This window comes from Podarcis vaucheri (assembly GCF_965113315.1).
Source record: "Podarcis vaucheri genome assembly, chromosome: 12".
Lineage (NCBI taxonomy): Eukaryota > Metazoa > Chordata > Lepidosauria > Squamata > Lacertidae > Podarcis > Podarcis vaucheri.
The window spans coordinates 11,544,136-11,563,815 of NC_138750.1; the positions used below are offsets into that span (position 1 = coordinate 11,544,136).

Here is a 19,680-nt window from a genome sequence, read left to right on the forward strand (position 1 = left end):
CTCTCTAGGAATCTAGTCTGCTTCATTTTAAGCCACAGAGAGAGCCAAGCTGCAGGATCAGATCTCTCTGCATCTCTGTCAAACAAGAAGCCAAAGAGGATGCTCGCTACACACAGAGGTGGGTGGCGGCTCCATGACACTTCAGGTTCCCAAATGAAACTGGCAATGGAAGGCAAGGGAGGAATGCAAAGAAATAGGGGCAGGGATCTAAGAGGTTTGGACACAGAGCAGACCATCCCCGATGTTGCTGAGCAGCTTTGCAAGAGTGTGCAAATGAGAACCCAAAGTAGGTTGCTGCTTTGCTCTTTCCCTGGCCAAGAGATGGAAGGAGCAATGAATGAAAAGGTGGAGAAAGATTTGAGGGGTTTTCTTTGGCCATTGGCAGTAGCAAAGGCTTGCATTTGGGAATCTGGGACTCTGCATGACAAAGTGAGAAGCTATGATGGCTTAAGCGTTTTCAGCATGGGTCCCTGCATTTGAGGGGCAGTTGGAGACTATGGGATAAGCCGTGAGCCCGCCGTAGAAATATGGGCCTTGGCAAATGTCCAACAATGCCCAGTCCTGAAGCCATCCCTGCTGTAGCCCTGTCTGAAAAGCAACAACTCTTGTTTAACTGAGCCTGTAAGAGTCTATATTTCTCAGAGTTGGCATGTTCGGAGTATGATTTTTGAATCTGTGCCTGGAATAAGTTTCTTGCTAGATTATCTTTTCCTAAGCACTGTGTGCTTCTTCAATTCAGCCAAGACATTAGGTGGGACCTGCTGGGCCATATCTCTTGCCCAGTCTGGTTTGTGGCTGTGTTTGATCCAATTACTGCCTTCTATATATATATATAATTATCCAATTACTTACCAGTTTGCCCATGCAGCGTTGTTGTCCAATGCTCTCTGCACATCTGTGGTGAATGCTCAGCTTGCATGCCTTGCAGCGCAGTCCATGTTTAGCGTTTGTCCCTGTCAGAGGAACAGAAATAATTTAATTACAGAATATCAATAGTTTCCATGCATCCAAGTGACCTCCCGCAAAGCTCAAACAGGTCTCAGCCTTACAGCACTTCACAAACCTCCAGTCTTAATACAACTGTGCATAATCCACAGACCTACGCCTGGTCCCCCCACCCACAAAGGGATGGTTTACTTTCTCTTTATTTTCTAAAAGAATACACTACAGCTCAGTTGAGAAAAAGATCTCCTTGCTTGCAAATCATAACTGCCTCTCAAAACATAACCCTGTGTCTTATGGGAAAAGTTATGCATTGTTGTAACCATGATTTGATTTGCAGTTGGCTTCACAGTTGTAATAAATGAATACAATATTAGATTATACAATAAAAAATATAGCCCAAGTGATCCAGTTTTTAACTTCGTCCCTCTTTCTTCAATCCTAGAACATCTAGTCACTGCAGATGTGATGTTAAGAACAGATGTACTTGGGCAGCATACCTTAGTTTATCATATCTGCATTCAGAGTATCTTAAAGGGCAGGAATGGATAGCAACTTTTAAAAATAAACGTTAATAATCTCCCTGCCCTGCAGGCCTTTTTCTACCTGGCCTGGGTGGGCGGGGCCCAGACTGACTCCAGCTACAAAAGCTCAGGCTGCTGAAAAGGTCAGAGAGCAGCTTGGCTGTCTCTTAGTGCAGACCCAGATCATCAAATCTGAGCTTCCACAGCTGTTGTCTGCCATGAACTACCACTGGCAGGATTGGCAGCAGATATATTATATGCCTATTTTATTCTCTTGCTAATTATGCTGTTTTAAATGTGCATTTTCTATTTGACTTCTTTTGGTCATGATTTCTTTTGAAATCTTTAAGATAATTTTCTGTTGTTGACTTTGCTGCATTAAACATGCATACTTTGGTTGCCCTCCTTTGTAATGTCTTATTTTGAAATCCTTATGGTAATATTTTAGATTTCCCGTTAATTATGTTGTTTTGACTGTATACTTTATATTTGACTTTGTTCAGTAATGTTTGTTCTGGGTTGATTTATTTGATGTTTTAATGTGTTGCAAACCACTCTGAGGCTTTTTCTTAAGAGATAAAGCAGTATAAAAATGAAAGAAATAATGATGATGATAATAATAAATAAAATAAACATATTCAGAGGTAAGCCCACCTGAGTTCAATGGGGCTTACTTTCAGATAAGTGTGTGTGGAACTGAGGTCTAATATATCACGGTCCTGATCCAGAAATAGAAGAAAAAAGAGGGAAGGCTTCTTAGCAGTACAGTCTACTGACACAAAAGAGACAAGAAGCATCTGGTCATGATCAGGTATTGATTCTGTAAATCCCATGCACTGTGCTTCTTGAGTCACATCTTTCAGCTGGAACAGGGTGTACCTATGGCTAATCCTCATCACTCCTGCACAGTACAGAAGAAAGACTCACATCCATCAAAGGCACATCTGTATACCATCTCTGGGGCCATGGCAAAGGATTGTTCTTTGCACATTTTTTTTTTTCTGTGTGACTGTCTCTGAATCAGGAAGGATGGGGAGGGTGTGAGGGGCAGGGAGGGAGCAACTGGGCGCTGTAAGTTATTGATCCTATAATCCAGTGCACTTTTAGATTTGAGCTATCATCTTCCTCAGGGGCAATGTCAATACACTAATTCAGCCAAGCAAACTTTTGCTTTTGTGTGGCTTTGTGCAATTGTTGCCCCTGAAGAAGAATGGTTGCTTTGTTACAGGATTTGGGGTGTACATCTATCAGTCTGAATGCCATCTTGGGGTCTCCCCCAAGCCTGTGGTTTCACATCTCTAAGCTGGGGTTCTGTAGAAAAAGAGATTCCTAAAATTAATGCCATTAACTTAATGCTTCCAGCCAGGAACGCCTCAAGCCAGGTCTGTTAAGTATCTCTTAGCAGCACGACCAAAGAGTGCGGATAACTTACAATGTACACACGTTTAACACGTGCAGTTTCAACTTTTATGCAGCTGAGGACTAGCCAGTTGAAATCACACAAATTAAATGCATGGAAGGTGGAGAGATTAAAAGCTCTTTTTGTGCAGGGTTTTCCCAGTGTGGAAAGAGCTTTTAAGCTCTCTGCCTTGCTTACTGGGCTCCGAAAGTGCCTCCTAGATCCCTGAAAACATGCTGGACAGCTTAAAAACCCTCTGTCTTGCTTAGGGGGCAAGACCTGGCACACTGGTTCCAGATTATTTCTCCATCTAACCCAGAACTGTATGCTTTGATTGGCAGTGGTTCTCCAGCAGGGCCAGCCCAATACATTTTGCTGCCTGAGGCAAAGGATATAAAGGTGGCATCTCCTCATTCCACATACAAAAGATGACTGCGCTGTACACTTTTGAGGGTATAGCATCCTTTTGCTGCACCTGAGACAGCAGGCCAGGCCATGTGGCAACAGGGAAATACCGGGGGGGCTTAGAAGCAACAGCTGAGGGCTGCTTCTGTCTCCCCCTCCCCGGCGTTTGCTGCCTGAGATGATAATCTCACTTTGCCTAATGGTAGGGCCGGCTGTGTTTGCCAGGCAGAGGTACTTCCCAGCAGCTGCTGCTAGATCCTTTAAACTGCAGATGCCAGGGATTAAGCTGAGGATCATCTGCATGCAAATCACATGCTCTACCATTGAACTGCTGTTCTCCCCAACATTTAATTTATGGAATAAAGAAGCTTTGGCAACTAGCAGCTTCCCTCTCCCATTTTTCCTTTTCCAAAGACAGCCATGCCCCTTGATTAGTAATACACTGGGATCCACATAAGAAGCTGCTGCCATATGAGACTATGCATCTGATGGATGGAAGTGGGACCTTTCATCTGCACTAATGGGGAGAGAGCATTATAGTCAGTTATTAGAGAGCCAGGGCAGGCAAAAGATGCTTTGTAAAGGGGGATCAGACAATTTCATGTGGGCAAAAAGCCACCAATGGCAACGAATCATTATGGCTATATGCATCCACCAGATTTCTGAGACAGTATGCCTTTGTCGGTGCCAGATGCTGGGAATTAACAGCATGACAGGACTATTGCCTTTCATGCCCTGTTTGTGGGTTTGTGGGCTTCTGAGGGGCGTCTGTGTTAGTTTCTGTTTGCCACTGAACAGTGCTTTGGAGTCACAAGACTCTGTTTACATTCCACACATTCCAGGCTGTTGGAAGTCTCACGGGAGACGGATGTGACAGTTAGTGGTTTCCTGTTCCTTTGTTCCTTTGTTGTTCAGTTGCTCTCTGCTCTCACAGAGAGAGGGTGTGTTTTTTGTCTGCGTAGTTAGGAAAATAAAACTCTTTGCAATGTAGCCATAAATCTCATCACTTCCGCGTGCTGCTTTGATTCTCTGCTGGATGAGAATGTGCCTGAGTCCTAATCAAATGCTCAGGTCTTTAATCACTTCGGAGGTGATTCCAGAAGACTTGGCCGAAGGAAAATGAGCTTTATCAGCTTGGCCGAGCGGAGATCCCAACAGTCTGGTTGGCTGCTGTGGGCTACAGGATGCTTGACAATGTGGGCAATTGGTCTTCTCCAGCAGAACCCTTCTTATGTATTCAAAGGTGTACCCCAGAGCTTTCCAAACTGTGTGTTGGCTGCAGTGTGTAGTTGTGTCACGCAAACACTCTCCACGCTCTTCCAGGGGCTGCAAAGGGGTTCGTTTAACATCAGGTTTACTAGTAAAACTGAGTTAGTGTGTCACGAAATGATGCAAGTCTAAAAAGTGTGTCACCAACATGAAAAGTTTGGGAAGCTCAAAATACTATTGGCAGAAAAATGGAAGCAAGAAGAATTACTGATGAAAGAAGAATGGCAAATGAAATTAACGGACTATGAATCAGAATCAGATAAATTAACAGGAAGGATTTGAAACCTGGGGGACCAGAGATTCTTAGAAGACTGGAGTAAATATTTGAACTATTTGAAAAGCAATTGGAATAAACAGATTACGCTAGTAGGACTGCAAGAAGTTCTGTAAGATTATATGAAATATTGCAAGGAAGACTATGAAGAGAATTATTAGTTAATAAAAATTAAAAGTAATAAAGAAATTAAGAAATGCAGAATAAGTGATAAAGAACTGAAAACCTTCAGAGGTTGTTGACGGAAGTATAAGATAAGAAGTTATGTTAAATGACTGTTGGAAATGATATATATATATAAGTTTGGGAAGCTCTGGTGTACCCTGTTCCCACTGATCTGCCTAAATAAGCGTTTGCATGCCAAGTCAGAAATCCATTGGGTGGTGCTCCCTCAACTTTATAATGATGCTTCATCTGTTGAACTGCCCTCAGACACAGCTGCCCTGGCAACACACGGTGTGGCATCCTTTTGTATATATAAAGCTTCCTGTAATAAAGCAGAATTCTGCAATGAAAATATATTTTCTGAAGCCCCTTTCCAAGAAGGAGCAAGCAGTATTTTGGCTCTTCTGGCACTTGCCTCCAGATCTGTGCTGTGCTCTTAACACCACACAAGATACCCTCCTCCTTCCCACACATGTCTGAGCAGTCGACATTATAGCTCAGAGTGGCCAGCTGTTGATATCATGTGACAGAGATCATGTGACAAGGAGAGGTTACTTAGGGAAGAATAGGTGATTAGTTACTTTATTCTATGCTTCTTTACTTTATTTCCCCCTAAATTACACATCTGGATTATGTGTTTTTATTTTGCTTTTTTATGCTGGTCACTGACTGTAACAATAAAGGTTTGATTTGAAATGCACTATCCCCTCACAATATATTCCAGGAACAGGTTTAGCACCCCAACCACTCTATATGTGTAATGAAACCAAAAGACTGGACATAAGAATACAAACCCCTTTGCTTTCTGATGAGCATCCTCTTACTGAAGTTGTTTGGATTTGGTTTTACTCAGAGCTACTTCAGGCAATCTATCAGCCTCGCTTACTTGCAGAAATGTAAGGAGCCCGCTTGAATGAACAGAGCAAGATTGGAGGAAGGGATTTGTACGAGATTATTAAAGCTCCCTCTGAAATTCAACCATGCTGGTTTTTTTTTTTTTTAATTTGACCAGCTGTAAAACCAGCTCTTAACCTGTATTGGATTTCACAGAGCTAGATAAGATACCTAATTAAGGGTTTTGGGGAAGGAGGTTATCAAGCAGAAAATAACTAAAGAAATGGTAGCCTCATTAATAGGGTTGTTTTCAGGGATGAGGTTACCTTGCCTTTCAAGTATCTGAAATGGGCTCGTGCTAGAAACAATTAGAACAGTTGTTATTAAGGTGTGTTTTTAAAATACTGTATTTTTTTTTTACTTGAAAGCCATCTCTTGATAATTGCTTTGATTGAATAGAGCTAAAGTCAAAAATGAAATCTAAGCCAATCCTGTTCATCAAATGTTTCCATAGGAAGTTTGTCTTAGAATCAAGGTATACTTCATGCAGCAAGCATGCTTTGTGGTCATGCGCTGATTCTGATGTACTGGTGTGCATTGTGCTCAAACACCAGAGAGTGGGGCCTGCACAGTTGGGGCTCTGACAAATCTCTTACCTCCTTGGAGATGGGGGAAAAGGAGGAATGGCAATCCATGCCTGACAGATTGAATTCAGGCTGGTGGCTCGCCAGCTGGACAGGCTTGCTGTCAAGTAGGAAGGAGAGACGTATGCCAAGGAGTGTGGTGGAGTCTCCTACTTTGGAGGTCTTTAAGCAGAGGCTTGACAACCATATGTCAGGAGTGCTCTGATGGTGTTTCCTGCTTGGCAGGGGGTTGAACTCGATGGCCCTTGTGGTCTCTTCCAACTCTATGATTCTATGATTCTATGATCCTCCAAACTGATAAGAGGCACAGCAAGCTGGTATGAGGGAACTGTGGGCAGTCATGATTGCCTTGTGTCCTCTGCCTGTCCCCTAACAGTTGGAAACCCAAGTCTCCCCTCCATGCTTTGTGGAGTTCAGTGCCACTAACTCTGAGGTGTGTACATGAGAAGTGCTTCTGGTATGTTTGCTGTGTGCTGGTCACCAGAGGTGTGAGTACATGAACGTAAAGCAGGGGTCAGCAAACTTTTTCAGCAGGGGGCCGGTCCACTGCCCTCAGACCTTGTGGGGGGGGGCTAGACTATATTTTGAAGGGGGGGGAAATGAACGGATTCCTATGCCCCACAAATAACCCAGAGATGCGTTTTAAATAAAAGGACACATTCTACTCATGTAAAAACACGCTGATTCCCGGACCGTCCGCGGGCCGGATTGAGAAGGCGATTTGGCCGCATCTGGCCCCCGGGCCTTAGGTAGCCTACCCATGTCGTAAAGCAGCCTTTCTCAACCTGTGGGTCCCCAGATGTTGTTGGACTACAACTCCCATCACCCTAGCTAGCAAGGCCAGAGCTCAGGGATGATGGGAGTTGTAGTCCAACAACATCTGGGGACCAACAGGTTGAGAACCGCTGTCATAAAAGAAGGGAGAGGTAACAAAAGGAACTCTGGATGACGGCTGAGGCATAGTTTCAAGAGCTTTCTCCACCCCCTTTTACACCTTCACTGAAGCACAGAGGAGGTGGAAACAGGATGGCAAATGCTGTCTTCACTTCTGAACTCTGCGGATTCATTTGCAGCCCTGCTAGGAGCACCAGGCTTTTTCCTGCACGACCAAAACTCTGCTTTTTCTGAATGGAGGGAGCACTCTACGTGTACAGTTATACATTCAAAGGAATGCATGTGTGTCATAGAATCATAGAATCATAGAGTTGGAAGAGACCACAAGGGCCATCGAGTCCAACCCCCTGACAAGCAGGAAACACCATCAGAGCACTCCTGACATATGGTTGTCAAGCCTCTGCTTAAAGACCTCCAAAGTAGGAGACTCCACCACACTCCTTGGCAGCAAATTCCACTGTCGAACAGCTCTTACTGTCAGGAAGGTCTTCCTAATGTTTAGGTGGAATCTTCTTTCTTGTAGTTTGGATCCATTGTTCCGTGTCCGCTTCTCTGGAGCAGCAGAAAACAACCTTTCTCCCTCCTCTATGTGACATCCTTTTATATATTTGAACATGGCTATCATATCACCCCTTAACCTCCTCTTCTCCATGCTAAACATGCCCAGCTCCCTTAGCCGTTCCTCATAAGGCATCGTTTCCAGGCCTTTGACCATTTTGGTTGCCCTCCTCTGGACACGTTCCAGTTTGTCAGTGTCCTTCTTGAACTGTGGTGCCCAGAACTGGACACAGTACTCCAGGTGAGGTCTGACCAGAGCAGAATACAGTGGCACCATTACTTCCCTTGATCTAGATGCTATACTCCTATTGATGCAGCCCAGAATTGCATTGGCTTTTTTAACTGCCGCGTCACACTGTTGGCTCATGTCAAGTTTGTGGTCAACCAAGACTCCTAGATCCTTTTCACATGTACTGCTCTCAAGCCAGGTGTCACCCATCTTGTATTTGTGCCTCTCATTTTTTTTTGCCCAAGCTGGGCCTGCTGCAACCCTTGTCCTCCCACAACCATTGAGTGGACGAAGGTCAGAAAAAGTTTTCTGAGGGTTCATTGATTGCTGTATGTGCTCCCCAACCCTGGAGTTTCAACTTGTAATGAGCACAGTAGGTAATCAAATGCTGAATCAGCCCCATGCCTTCCCCTTGTGAGTCATGCAGCCTATCCACCATTTATTTTAGTATTGTTTTTAAATGCCACATCTATGTTTGTAAGTGTGTTTATGACTCAGGCCCGGGGGTGGGGGGGTGGGATAGCCAACTTTTTTGGAGATTGGGGTGAGATGACAGGTTCATGATATCACGGATAGAAGCCAATCCTTTTTTATTCTCCTAACTCAAACATGTATAACCACAAATGCAGCAGCAATTTATTACGGAACAAAAGGATGCTGTGTGTTTACTGCTTTCAGGGAGGAACACCCATCTGCGCTCTCTGTGTCTGCAGCACTACAGACCTGTGCGCACTCATCTTTCTTCCAAAACCAGAACCATCCTTTTCCTTTTGGGACTAGAGATCCGTTTTAAGAAGTAAGCTGCAAGGACCTTGGCAGGCTGAATTCTAAATGCACAGACCTCTTTATATTTCTGTTAGTTATTGCCGTTTGTTACCAGAGGATATGTTCGTAACAGCTTCAGAGAGAGGCTTGTCATCACACATGCACCGTGGGGCGCAAAGGCAGGCTTTGTACATTAAAATGGAGTTTCCTTTAAACATTGAAGTTTTGTCCTATCCAACTGTGCAGGCCGAAGCACGAGCCACGTAGCCTGAGATCAGCCTTTGCCACATGTCTGCCTGGCTTCCCCAAATTTGGGGGGGGGGGGGTAATCCCCTTGAATACTATAGTTTACATTTTGCTATCATTTCTTCTTCTGTATTGTAGTACAGATTACAGTTTATGTTCCATTTTCTGATCTTTACCATCCCACCTACAGCTTGTTCTACAATCAGGGGCCAGTATAGACCTGAAGACAGGCATTCTGATCTACACAATGGGATCCAGAGAAGCAACCTATTTTTTCAAGGTACTTAGCAATGGCACTTTTGTTTTGGTTAGATGTAAGTAAACAGCATTTCCGTGCGCTGCTCTGGTTCGCCAGAAGCGGCTTAGTCATGCTGGCCACATACGCCAGCTCCCTCAGCCAGTAAAGCGAGATGAGCGCCACAACCCCAGAGTCGTCCACGACTGAACCTAACGGTCAGGAGTCCCTTTACCTTTAAGCAATTATTTTGTATTTTACATAAGTACAAATGTGACCTGACTTAATTTATGGAATGTCTTTCATCAGATTGAAGCACTACAAGAATGTAAGTGGTGCATGTTTTGAAGATGATGAGACTTCTAAAGACAATGATCCACATCTAAGAACTTTCTAATGCACAGTTGCTCAAGTGTAAACCCCACTGAACACAGTGGGTTGTATTCATTGTTAATCATACTCACAGAAGATTGATTGACATTAATGGACATCACTAGCTTAGGTCTACTAATTATAATGGGTCCACTCTGATACCTTACTCAGATACAACTCAGTGAGGCTTCTTTCTGAATAAATGTGAATAGAAGGATCACAAGTAGAGTCAGGGAGAAATTCAACTCCGTTCACATTTAAAGGCGAATTTACCTAATTCGCACCATTCAAAATGATTCATTGAACCAAATCAAAGCCATCTTTCAAAATTCACACTCTTCTGAATTTTGCAATGTAGTTCGCCAGCCAAATACAGTGGTGCCCCGCAAGACAAATGCCTCGCAAGACGAAAAACTCGCTAGGCGAAAGGGTTTTGCGTTTTTTGAGTCGTTCTGCAAGACGAATTTCCCCATGGGCTTGCTTCGCAAGACGAAACGTCTTGCGAGTTCTTGCGACTTTGATTCCTTTTTCTAAAAGCCGCTAAGCCGTTAATAGCCGCTAAGCCGCTAAGAGCCGCTAAGCCGCTAATAGCTATGCTTCGCAAGACGAGAAAACCACAAGACGAAGAGACTTGCGGAACGGATTGATTTCGTCTTGCGAGGCACCACTGTAATGGTTCAATGCACATAGTTAGACAGGGATGGGTATTTTTGTGTGTGTGTCTGCTGTGAAAGAAGCCGCTAAGCCGCTAATAGCCATGCTTCGCAAGACGAGAAAACCACAAGACGAAGAGACTTGCGGAACGGATTGATTTCGTCTTGCAAGGCACCACTGTAATGGTTCAATGCACATAGTTAGACAGGGATGGGTATTTTTTTGTGTGTGTCTGCTGTGAAAGAAGCCCCCCCTCCCCATACTGTAATGGAAGGCTTAAAAATTCATCATGAGGCTGGATGTTTTGGAGGTGTTCCTAAAATTGTGTGAGAGGCCACAGCAAACAGTGACTCATTAATAAATGTGACAACTTGTTTTGGTCCTGGAGATGATTCTCTTCACACTGACATCCAGCTCTTGGCAAGATCGTCTCTATGATGTCAAAGGAGAGCAGGCAAAGCAGAAATCTCAATGTGCCCCAAGCCTTAACTCTCGGATCCTTTCTAATCCAATTCTGAGACTTTCTGGAATGCTCTTTGCAAAAAAATTAGCATAGCATTTAGGTTAATTGAAATTTGGATAATGAAGTTTTACTGGCTATATCATGGAGTACTTTTTATTTATTTGATTTAATAAAGAAACTTCTTCCAGCCTGCATATCATACGTCCCATCCAATTTTTAATTAAAATGTTTTTAGGTTAAAAATTAGTGGTCTGCACTTGCTTCTGTATGTCTGTGCGGTCATGCAGCTGTGCTTGTGTGCGTGTTAACAGGCATTTAGGAGCAATTATATATCTTAATCCTGAGAGTAAAAACTTAAAAGAGACTCATCAAGAAGCTGATATTTGTGCCTGCTTCATAACTGTCCCTGAATTTCCACAAGGGATGAAATTTTACACAGTCAAAATGTATGTAACAAGAAGGCCAAGACACAGCACACAAATTCAGCTATAAATATTCATGACGTTGTGCCTAGCAAACACTTCTGACACACCTTTTATTTGTAATGACTTAGGGCAGTTTTTCCCAAACTGAGACCTTCCAGGTGTTTTGAACTACAGCGCCCACCAGCTGGTAGCCCTCTGTCAGCTACCTTCTCTAGCCTCTAGAGAAAGAGTCTGATGGTTTTCAGCCTGCAATCCCTGTCAGTGGAATTCCCTCTAAGGCAAACATAAAGCACAGCTGGAAGGGCCAGTCCAGGGACTCAAGCATGCAATGCCCTTACAACCCAAAGCAGAAGTCATATCAGTTCAGCCATCTGCAAACACAAGACAGTGTCCTTAGACCTGAAGGCAAAGCTATACAGTATGGAATTCCAGCATCTGAATTGCTGCTCTGGCTTCCTCTCTTGAGTGCTAGAGAAAACTATTGCTTTTAGGTTTGGTCCACCTATACCCAAGTATTACCTCTGTGTGATCATGATCATTTAGTATTAATGTATTTTAAATACTATAGACGTTGCACACATAAGTAGAGAACGGCCTTGCTAATAAGAGGGTCAAACTGGCTTTCATTGTTCAAAACACGCCCACAAATTAGTGCCGTTTCCCCTGAGGGAAAGCAGAGCACCAACGCTAGCCGCTATATATATAGTTTCACTCCTTGCCAGCCTTCGGATTCAAGACAGATTGCAGCATTCAGCGAGTGCCTTCAGAATATATTTCCATAAGTTGCTGCTAGCAGAGTATCAGGCAGGGGGTCTGAGTTGCCCCAAAATGGTGCTGCTGGTGGCATTGCTTCTTTGCTGCCGGCGGAGACAGGGTGGCAGGCAGGGCACCCGCAGGCATGCCGTTTGGGTGGCTCCTCCCGCCTGAGGCAGTGGCCTCACCCTGCCTAAAAAGCTGAGCCAACTTTGCACGGGACATGAAGGCAGCAGTCTTCTCCCACAGCTGTTCCTCATTGCCTGGATGAAGCAAGCAGCCATTATGACTAGCAGTCACAGACTTCCTTAGACCTCTCTCTCTCAAAGCCATCTAAGCTTGCGGCCATCGCTGCCTCTTACGGCAATGAATTCCACCAACTGAGTATGTGCTATGATAATAACAATTATTATTATTTATACCCCATCCATCTGGCTGGGTTTCCCCAGCCACTCTGGGCGGCTTCGAACGGAATATTAAAATACAATAACCTATTTAAACATGAAAAGCTGCCTTCAGCTTTTGATCATGATCAAACATTAAACAGGGCTGCCTTCAGATGTCTTCTAAGAATCTGGCAGTTGTTTTTCTCTTTGACATCAGGTGAGAGCGCGTTCCACAGGGCGGGTGCCACTACCGAAAAGGCACTCTGCCTGGTTCCCTGTAACTTGGCTTCTCGCAAGGAGGGAACCGCCAGAAGGCCCTCGGAGCTGGACCTCAGTGTCCGGGCAGAATGATGGGGATGGAGACGCTCCTTCAGGTATACTGGACCGAGGTCGTTTAGGGCTTTAAAGGTCAGCAACAACATTTGAATTGTGCTCGGAAACGTACTGGGAGCCAGTGTAGGTCTTTCAAGACCGGTGTTATATGGTCTTGGCGGCCGCTCCCAGTCACCAGTCTAGCTGCTGCATTCTGGACACACATCTGCTGTGTGTATAGCTTATGAAGCATCACTAATGGTTATTTTCCTTTGCTTCTGGTTCCTTGAATCAAACTAACAATAGGAGACAGGTTTTTGTGTGTGACAGCAATCACTCATTCAGACCACTTCACCTCTTCTTCTTTTTTGCTGTCTATGGCAGCCACTGTGTTGGCAACCTATGAATCTTTTACCAACAGAGGAATACTGTCACCTCATTTTTTTACTCCCCAAAGCACTGGGGGTAAAAATAATAATAATCTGTTAATAATTGGTCAGTTAATAGCTGTTGTATGATACTACATATGGCCTGTTTCTGCCATCCTTGAGCTTCATCTATTTGTGGGTACTTCGCTTGAAAGACATAAAAGGCAGAAAATCTGCTTGCTCTGTGAGATTAGCAGTAGAAATTTTCAGTGCCAGAATTTCAAGTGGAGTTCCATAGCCATTAAATTGGATGCAACAGTTGAAGGTGAATCTTTTGGGATTTTTAGACAGTAGGGAAGAGCAGTATGATTCAGACAGCAGGCTTCAGATAAGTTAGCTGGTGATGTTGCAGGAAGCACAAATTCCATGCTGCAGTTTTGTTAATCCAGCAGGGAAGGAAGAGAGGAAGACTCATAAGGCAGCTGTAGCAGGAGATTTTAAAGCAAGCTGTAAAAATTTACAAGGAACGGACAGTCTATTGTGCCACTAAGGCAGCGAAGAACAAAATCGCCCAAGGTATGGAGAAAATTGTATGGAGAAAATCAATAAAGCTCGTGCTCTTTCAATAATATCATTTGAGCTAGTTCTAAATGTGCAGCCACATTCATTTAACAATAAGAAAGTATACAAGTGCCTCAGAAGTCTGACATCTCACAGGAGAAGTTGTGTGCTAGGCTGCTTTTTGCAAAAACAGCAAGAGCAATTTAGCAAACTAAAAAGAGTAACAGATTCATTGCAGCATAAGCTTTTACAGCAAGCCTAAGAGAAATTTATTGTAGGGAGAGAGTAGGTAAATGTGTGTATTCACACACAGAATTGGATTTGGAGTCCTCTCAACAATTTAAACAATTGCAACAAGAATAAAGAATTATAGGCAGGTCTACAGCGACACAACACATTTCACTGAATTGCAAAATGTAATGATAGGTCTGGTGTCCCCACTTGGCTTTTCCAGGTGGATTCTTGGGTTCATGGCTAATGGTGATGTCAGTTGGGGTCTACTGAAAATGGCGATGCCTGCCAGAGCCTACAGTCAATAACATCATGGGTTTTAAAAAAAACAACCCACCCAGGATGATCACCATGTCTTTTTAAACTCACAGTCCCTCTGAATGGTGGAATTTCTGGGACATGGTATTTTGGGAGAGCTAAGGAGTTGACCCTATAAATTAAATTTCCCAAAACTAACATATTTGTGTTTTTTTTTCTCTCATTCTGTGATCATTAGTTATCATCCAGAATGTGTCTTCTAGGTCCTGATGGATTAAAAAAATAAAATCCCCAGTCGAAACAACTCAATGTGTTCTTGCATGTAGGCATGCTAAAAACAAGCTTAAAATTAGAACTTATTTCCCAGGGACAGATCTTTCTTTGGAAACAGCATTAAAAAAGGAAGCATTAGGAGTGAGCTATCTTCTCTGGAGACTTAAAAAAAAAAAGAATAAAGCAGCAGAAACAAAAAATGCTAATAGTTTCCCACAATTAACCTATGTTGCTCTCCATCAGTTTCAGCGTAGCTTAGCTCACTTGTCTCAGCTGTAGAAGACTTTCTAGCCAGCCCACAAGAGTTGTCCCACATCTGAAACTGTAGGTGTACTGTTATCTTGCATGTAACTAAAGACGTCAAGAAGATGGCTCCTGTGAGCGATTGCCCACACACACACGAACAAACACAATATGAGAGTGCAGAAAAAGTGCCAAAGGTGGCAAGAGAGCCAGTGTGGTGTAGTGGTTAAGAGCGGTAGTCTCATAATCTGGGGAACCGGGTTCGCGTCTCCGCTCCTCCACATGCAGCTGCTGGGTGACCTTGGGCCAGTCACACTTCTTTGAAGTCTCTCAGCCCCACTCACTTCACAGAGTGTTTGTTGTGGGGGAGGAAGGGAAAGGAGAATGTTAGCCGCTTTGAGACTCCTTAAAGGGAGTGAAAGGCAGGATATCAAATCCAAAAAACTCTTCATGAGCTGTATCAATGTATGTGGATCTAAAAGGGATAGGACAGCAAACAGGGAGAGAAACTTAGAGTAGCATTTGCACATTTCAAGCATTGCAGGGGGTTACACTAGATCATGGGTAGGCAACCTACGGCCCGGGGGCCAGATCAAGCCCAATCGCCTTCTAAATCCAGCCAGTGGATGGTCCGGGAATCAGTGTGTTTTTACATGAGTAGAATGTACAGTGAATAGAATGAGTACAACTAATCCAGAATGCGGCAGCTAGATTGGTGACTGGGAGCGTCTGCCGAGACCACATAACACCGGTCTTGAAAGACCTACACTGGCTCCCAGTACGTTTCCAAGCACAATTCAAAGTGTTGGTGCTGACCTTTAAAAGCCCTAAACGATCCAGCGCCGAGGGCCTTCTGCCGGTTCCCTCATTGCGAGAAGTGAGGTTACAGGGAACCAGACAGAGGGTCTTCTTGGTAGTGGCACCCGCCCTGTGGAATGCCCTCCCACCAGATGTCAAAGAGAAAAACAACTACCAGATTTTTAGAAGACATTTGAAGGCAGCCCTGTATAGGGAAGCTTTTAATGTTTAACAGACCACTGTATTTTAATACTTGGTTGAAATATAGTCTGGCCCCCCACAAGGTCTGAGGGACAGTGGACCGGCCCCCTGTTGAAAAGGTTTGCTGACCCCTGCACTAGATGACAAAAGTAGAACACCTGCATCAAGGTAGAGTTAGCACCTATTCTGTTCAAAGTTCGGGGATGCAATGCTGAGTCAAGTACTAAGTTAAGTTAACTGATTGAAGTGCTTTTGGCTGATTACAAAGGTGGGCTGGGGATACACAGTAAGTCTGGGCTCTCAAACTTCAGTGACGCCCTGTGATTGTGTGCAAGGATGCCTATGTGGTCATCCGTGAAACAGTTAATGCACGGGAAGAAGGATTAGGAATAGAGTTCAAGTTCAAAACACAGATAAATATTCATACTTAAGGGCTCCTGCAGTCTTCATGAGAAAAATGGTTTATGTTTCTCTGATAGTTTTCAATGATGGTTGTATTTTGAGGGGAGGGAATCTAATTTATATTGCATAAAAGTGAAATGAAATTGCAATTGATTACATTGCAAAACATAAAGTGAATGATTGCTCTTCCAGCTAAGGGGTGTCAAGAGAACATTCACCGAAGCAACAAGATATATTATGCAATCTTGCTTTTGAGTTCCTTCCTGATTCTGCTGCTCTAACCAGTTCTGGGTAGACGGATGTGCACCAAAACCTAACAATAAATTGGAGGGAATGTTTTTAGGGATTTGACACAAATTATGAGGCGCAGTATGCAAAGAATGTGTGGAAAGTGAAGATTTTTTCCATTCGAGTCACTACAGGAAATGGACTTCAGGAATAGCATGGGTTTGTTTTGTGTGTTTTTTAAAAACGGGTATATTTTTTTCAGCACTTGTTTTCTTCAGCGGAAAACTGTCTGTACATGAAAACACTGCAGAGAAAGGAAAGAAAAGGGGCTGAAGCACATCAAAGTAACAGCCTGATGTTTTGATGTGCTGGCTTTGCAGTTTCAGCCCAGACTGGCTCTTAAATTGTATCTTCCTGCAGAATCTCGACTCCTGCCTACCTCACCAGCCCGAAAATACATTAACATGTTATCTCAAGGGTGAATGGAAAAATATGACTAAACTAAACCAAACCAGACTGGATATAATGTTGGACAAGGTAGGCTAGGTGGTTGGGAATGATCATTAGCATTGCTCTTTTACATTCCTTGCAAGTTCTATATTATTAGCCGACAAATAAATCACATAATAAATCAGAACTAGTTTCAGCTAAAAAAAAGAGAAAAAGACTCAAGTGGTCATAAAAATTCAGGGCTTTGGAACCTGCCTTGCATCGGCAAATACTCTGATTCTCAATTTTTTGCTTTGCAAAAACTGAATACAGTGGTGCCTCGCAAGACGAAAAGAATCCGTTCTGTGATTCTCTTCGTCTAGTGGTTTTTTCGTCTTGCGAAGCAAGCCCATTGACGGATTAGCGGATTAGCGCTATTAGCGGCTTATCGGATCAGCTGATAAGCGGTTTAGCGGCTTTGAAAAAGGGGGGAGAAAGGAAAAAAACCCCGCAGGAACTCGCAAGACATTTTGGTCTTGCGAAGCAAGCCCATAGGAGATTCGTTTTGCGAAGCATCTCCAAAACAGAAAACCCTTTCGTCTAGTGAGTTTTCCGTCTTTGGAGGCATTCATCTTGCGGGGCACCACTGTATATGTGTATCTGAAGAAGTGTGCATGCACATGAAAGTTTATACCAAGAACAAACTCAGTTGGTCTCTAAGGTGCTACTGGACAATTTTTTTATTTTTAAAATATATTTTGACTGTGTCAGACCAACACGGCTACCTATCTGAATCTGAATACTTATTGTTAACTGAGCTATTCTAACAGCCTGAGGAATTACAATATTTCTCGGCTTCATGGAATGTTACTGTCAGGGGATGATTAGCTGCTTGTGCTTAAAATAGTGCCCCTTCAGAGTTTGTGCGGCCCCACAAACCTCTGTGTGTGACAGAGCTCCTCAGACATGTCTGCTCTAGTCACTAGTAGAGTCTGACAGTGGCTGCCTGCGGAAACGCTTCCAGCAAAGAAGCTCCTTAACGGAAACGCGTCTCCTGGACTCACGACGTGGCAGCTTCCGGCGAAGCATGGGTCTCCCTGCAGTTGCTTCTGACACCTCCCCGCTATTTTCGCTGGACGTGTCTCTCACCCCTTTCTCTCCCCTGCTGTTTCCTGCCTGGGCTGCTGCGTCTCTCTCAGCATTACTGAGATCCTCCTCCAGAGACCCCTCGCTCCCCCTACTGGTCCCTGCTTTGGCTGCTGACTCTCTCCCAGTCTCTGGGAGCCCTACCAACTCCCTTTCCTCTGATGTCAGTTCCCTGACATCCACCTCCCCTCCAGGGCCCCCTTCTCCCCCGCCCCTACTCTCTCCTCTGGGCGGTGAGGAGCTAAAACCCCGAAAAGAATCCTCTTCATCTTCAGACGTCTCGAACATTTCCCTCCATCGGTCTTCGTTCCGACTCGCTGAATCCTCCTCCACCTCGGAATCAGAGAACCCCTCCAACTCTTCTTCTTCGTCGGTGGTGGCGAAGTATTCCCTCCGGAACCTCGCCACTGGCTGGGGTTTACGAGGGAATCTCTGATGAAAAGTTTCTATCAAAACCTCGTCATCTACATCCTCTGCCCTGACCCAGGTGTTTTCCGACTCCGGCTCCCCTTCCCACATTACCAAATACTCTACTTGATCTCCCTTCCACCTGGAATCGAGAATCTCCGCTACATGGTAGCTGTGTTCTTTTTCCTCCATAGCTGGTCCCCTATTGACCCTCCCTTCTCTGTCCCCTTTATACGGTGACAGCAACGACCTGTGGAACACTGGGTGCAACTTCATGTGGTTCGGTAACCGGAGTCTGAAAGCCACTGGGTTGACCTGCTGCGTGACTTCAAATGGGCCCAGCCTTTTGGGTCTTAACTTCTTACAACCTCCTTTGAATGGTAACCCTTGGGTGGACAGCCACACCTGGTCCCCCACCCTAATGCTTTCCCCTTCCCTTCTGGTTTTGTCTGTCTGCCTCTTATATTCCTCCTTCGCCCTGTTTAAATTAAGTTGGAGCTGGCGATGGATCGCTTCCATTTCTTCAACGAACTGTTCTGCGGCTGGAACGCTCCAGTTCTCCCCTTCCCCCCCTGGGAAGGCTCGGGGATGACACCCGTGATTAGCCAAAAAGGGGCTCATCCCCGTGGACACGTTCTCTGCATTGTTGTAGGCAAATTCTGCCAACGCCAGCTTCTCCACCCAATCATTCTCTCTGTCATTCACATAACACCTCAAATATTGCTGGAGGACACCATTAGCTCTTTCCGCCTGCCCGTTGGTTTCTGGATGACGGGCAGTTGAGAAATTCACCTCTACATGCAATAAGCTCATGAGCTTCCTCCAGAACCTGGAAGTAAATTGTTTCCCTCGGTCAGAAACCACCCTCAAGGGGGCGCCATGCAGCCTAAACACATTTTCCACAAACAATTTAGCGGTTTCTTCCGCTGTGACCGCATGTGAGCAGGCTATAAAGTGGGCCATCTTGGTTAACAGGTCTACCACAACCATGATGGCTGTTTTCCCTTTGGACCTGGGCAGATCAGTCATGAAATCTATTGCCACTGCCTCCCATGGCCTTTCCGGCGTGGGTAGTGGTTCTAATAAACCTGCCGGTGCCCGCCTCTCCCCCTTGGCTCGTTGGCATTGGTCACACCCTTTCACATACTCCCGCACATCTTCCCTGACCTTGGGCCACCAGAATTCCCTGGTAACCAGCCACATGGTTTTGTGTTGCCCAAAATGCCCTGCTGTGGGGCTATCGTGCAGTTGCTTGAGTACCTTTTCCCTCAATTCCCCTTCAGGTATGTATAACGCTCCCTTGTAGTACAACGCCCCGTTTCTCTCCTCAAAACCCCCGGGTTTGTCTCCCTCCCTCCTGAGACCCCTGAGTTTGTCCTGGGCGTA

General features: G+C 44.6%; 1 protein-coding gene across 1 annotated transcript in view; it reads right to left on the reverse strand.

The window, feature by feature from the left end:
* The window catches only part of STAC (SH3 and cysteine rich domain), an 83,252-nt gene that overhangs the window by 22,182 nt on the left and 41,390 nt on the right, over window positions 1–19,680 (reverse strand). The window contains exon 3 of the mRNA XM_082192887.1: window positions 853–953. Within this exon, the coding sequence (XP_082049013.1) occupies window positions 853–953 (101 nt within the window). The remainder of the gene's footprint in view (window positions 1–852; window positions 954–19,680) is intronic.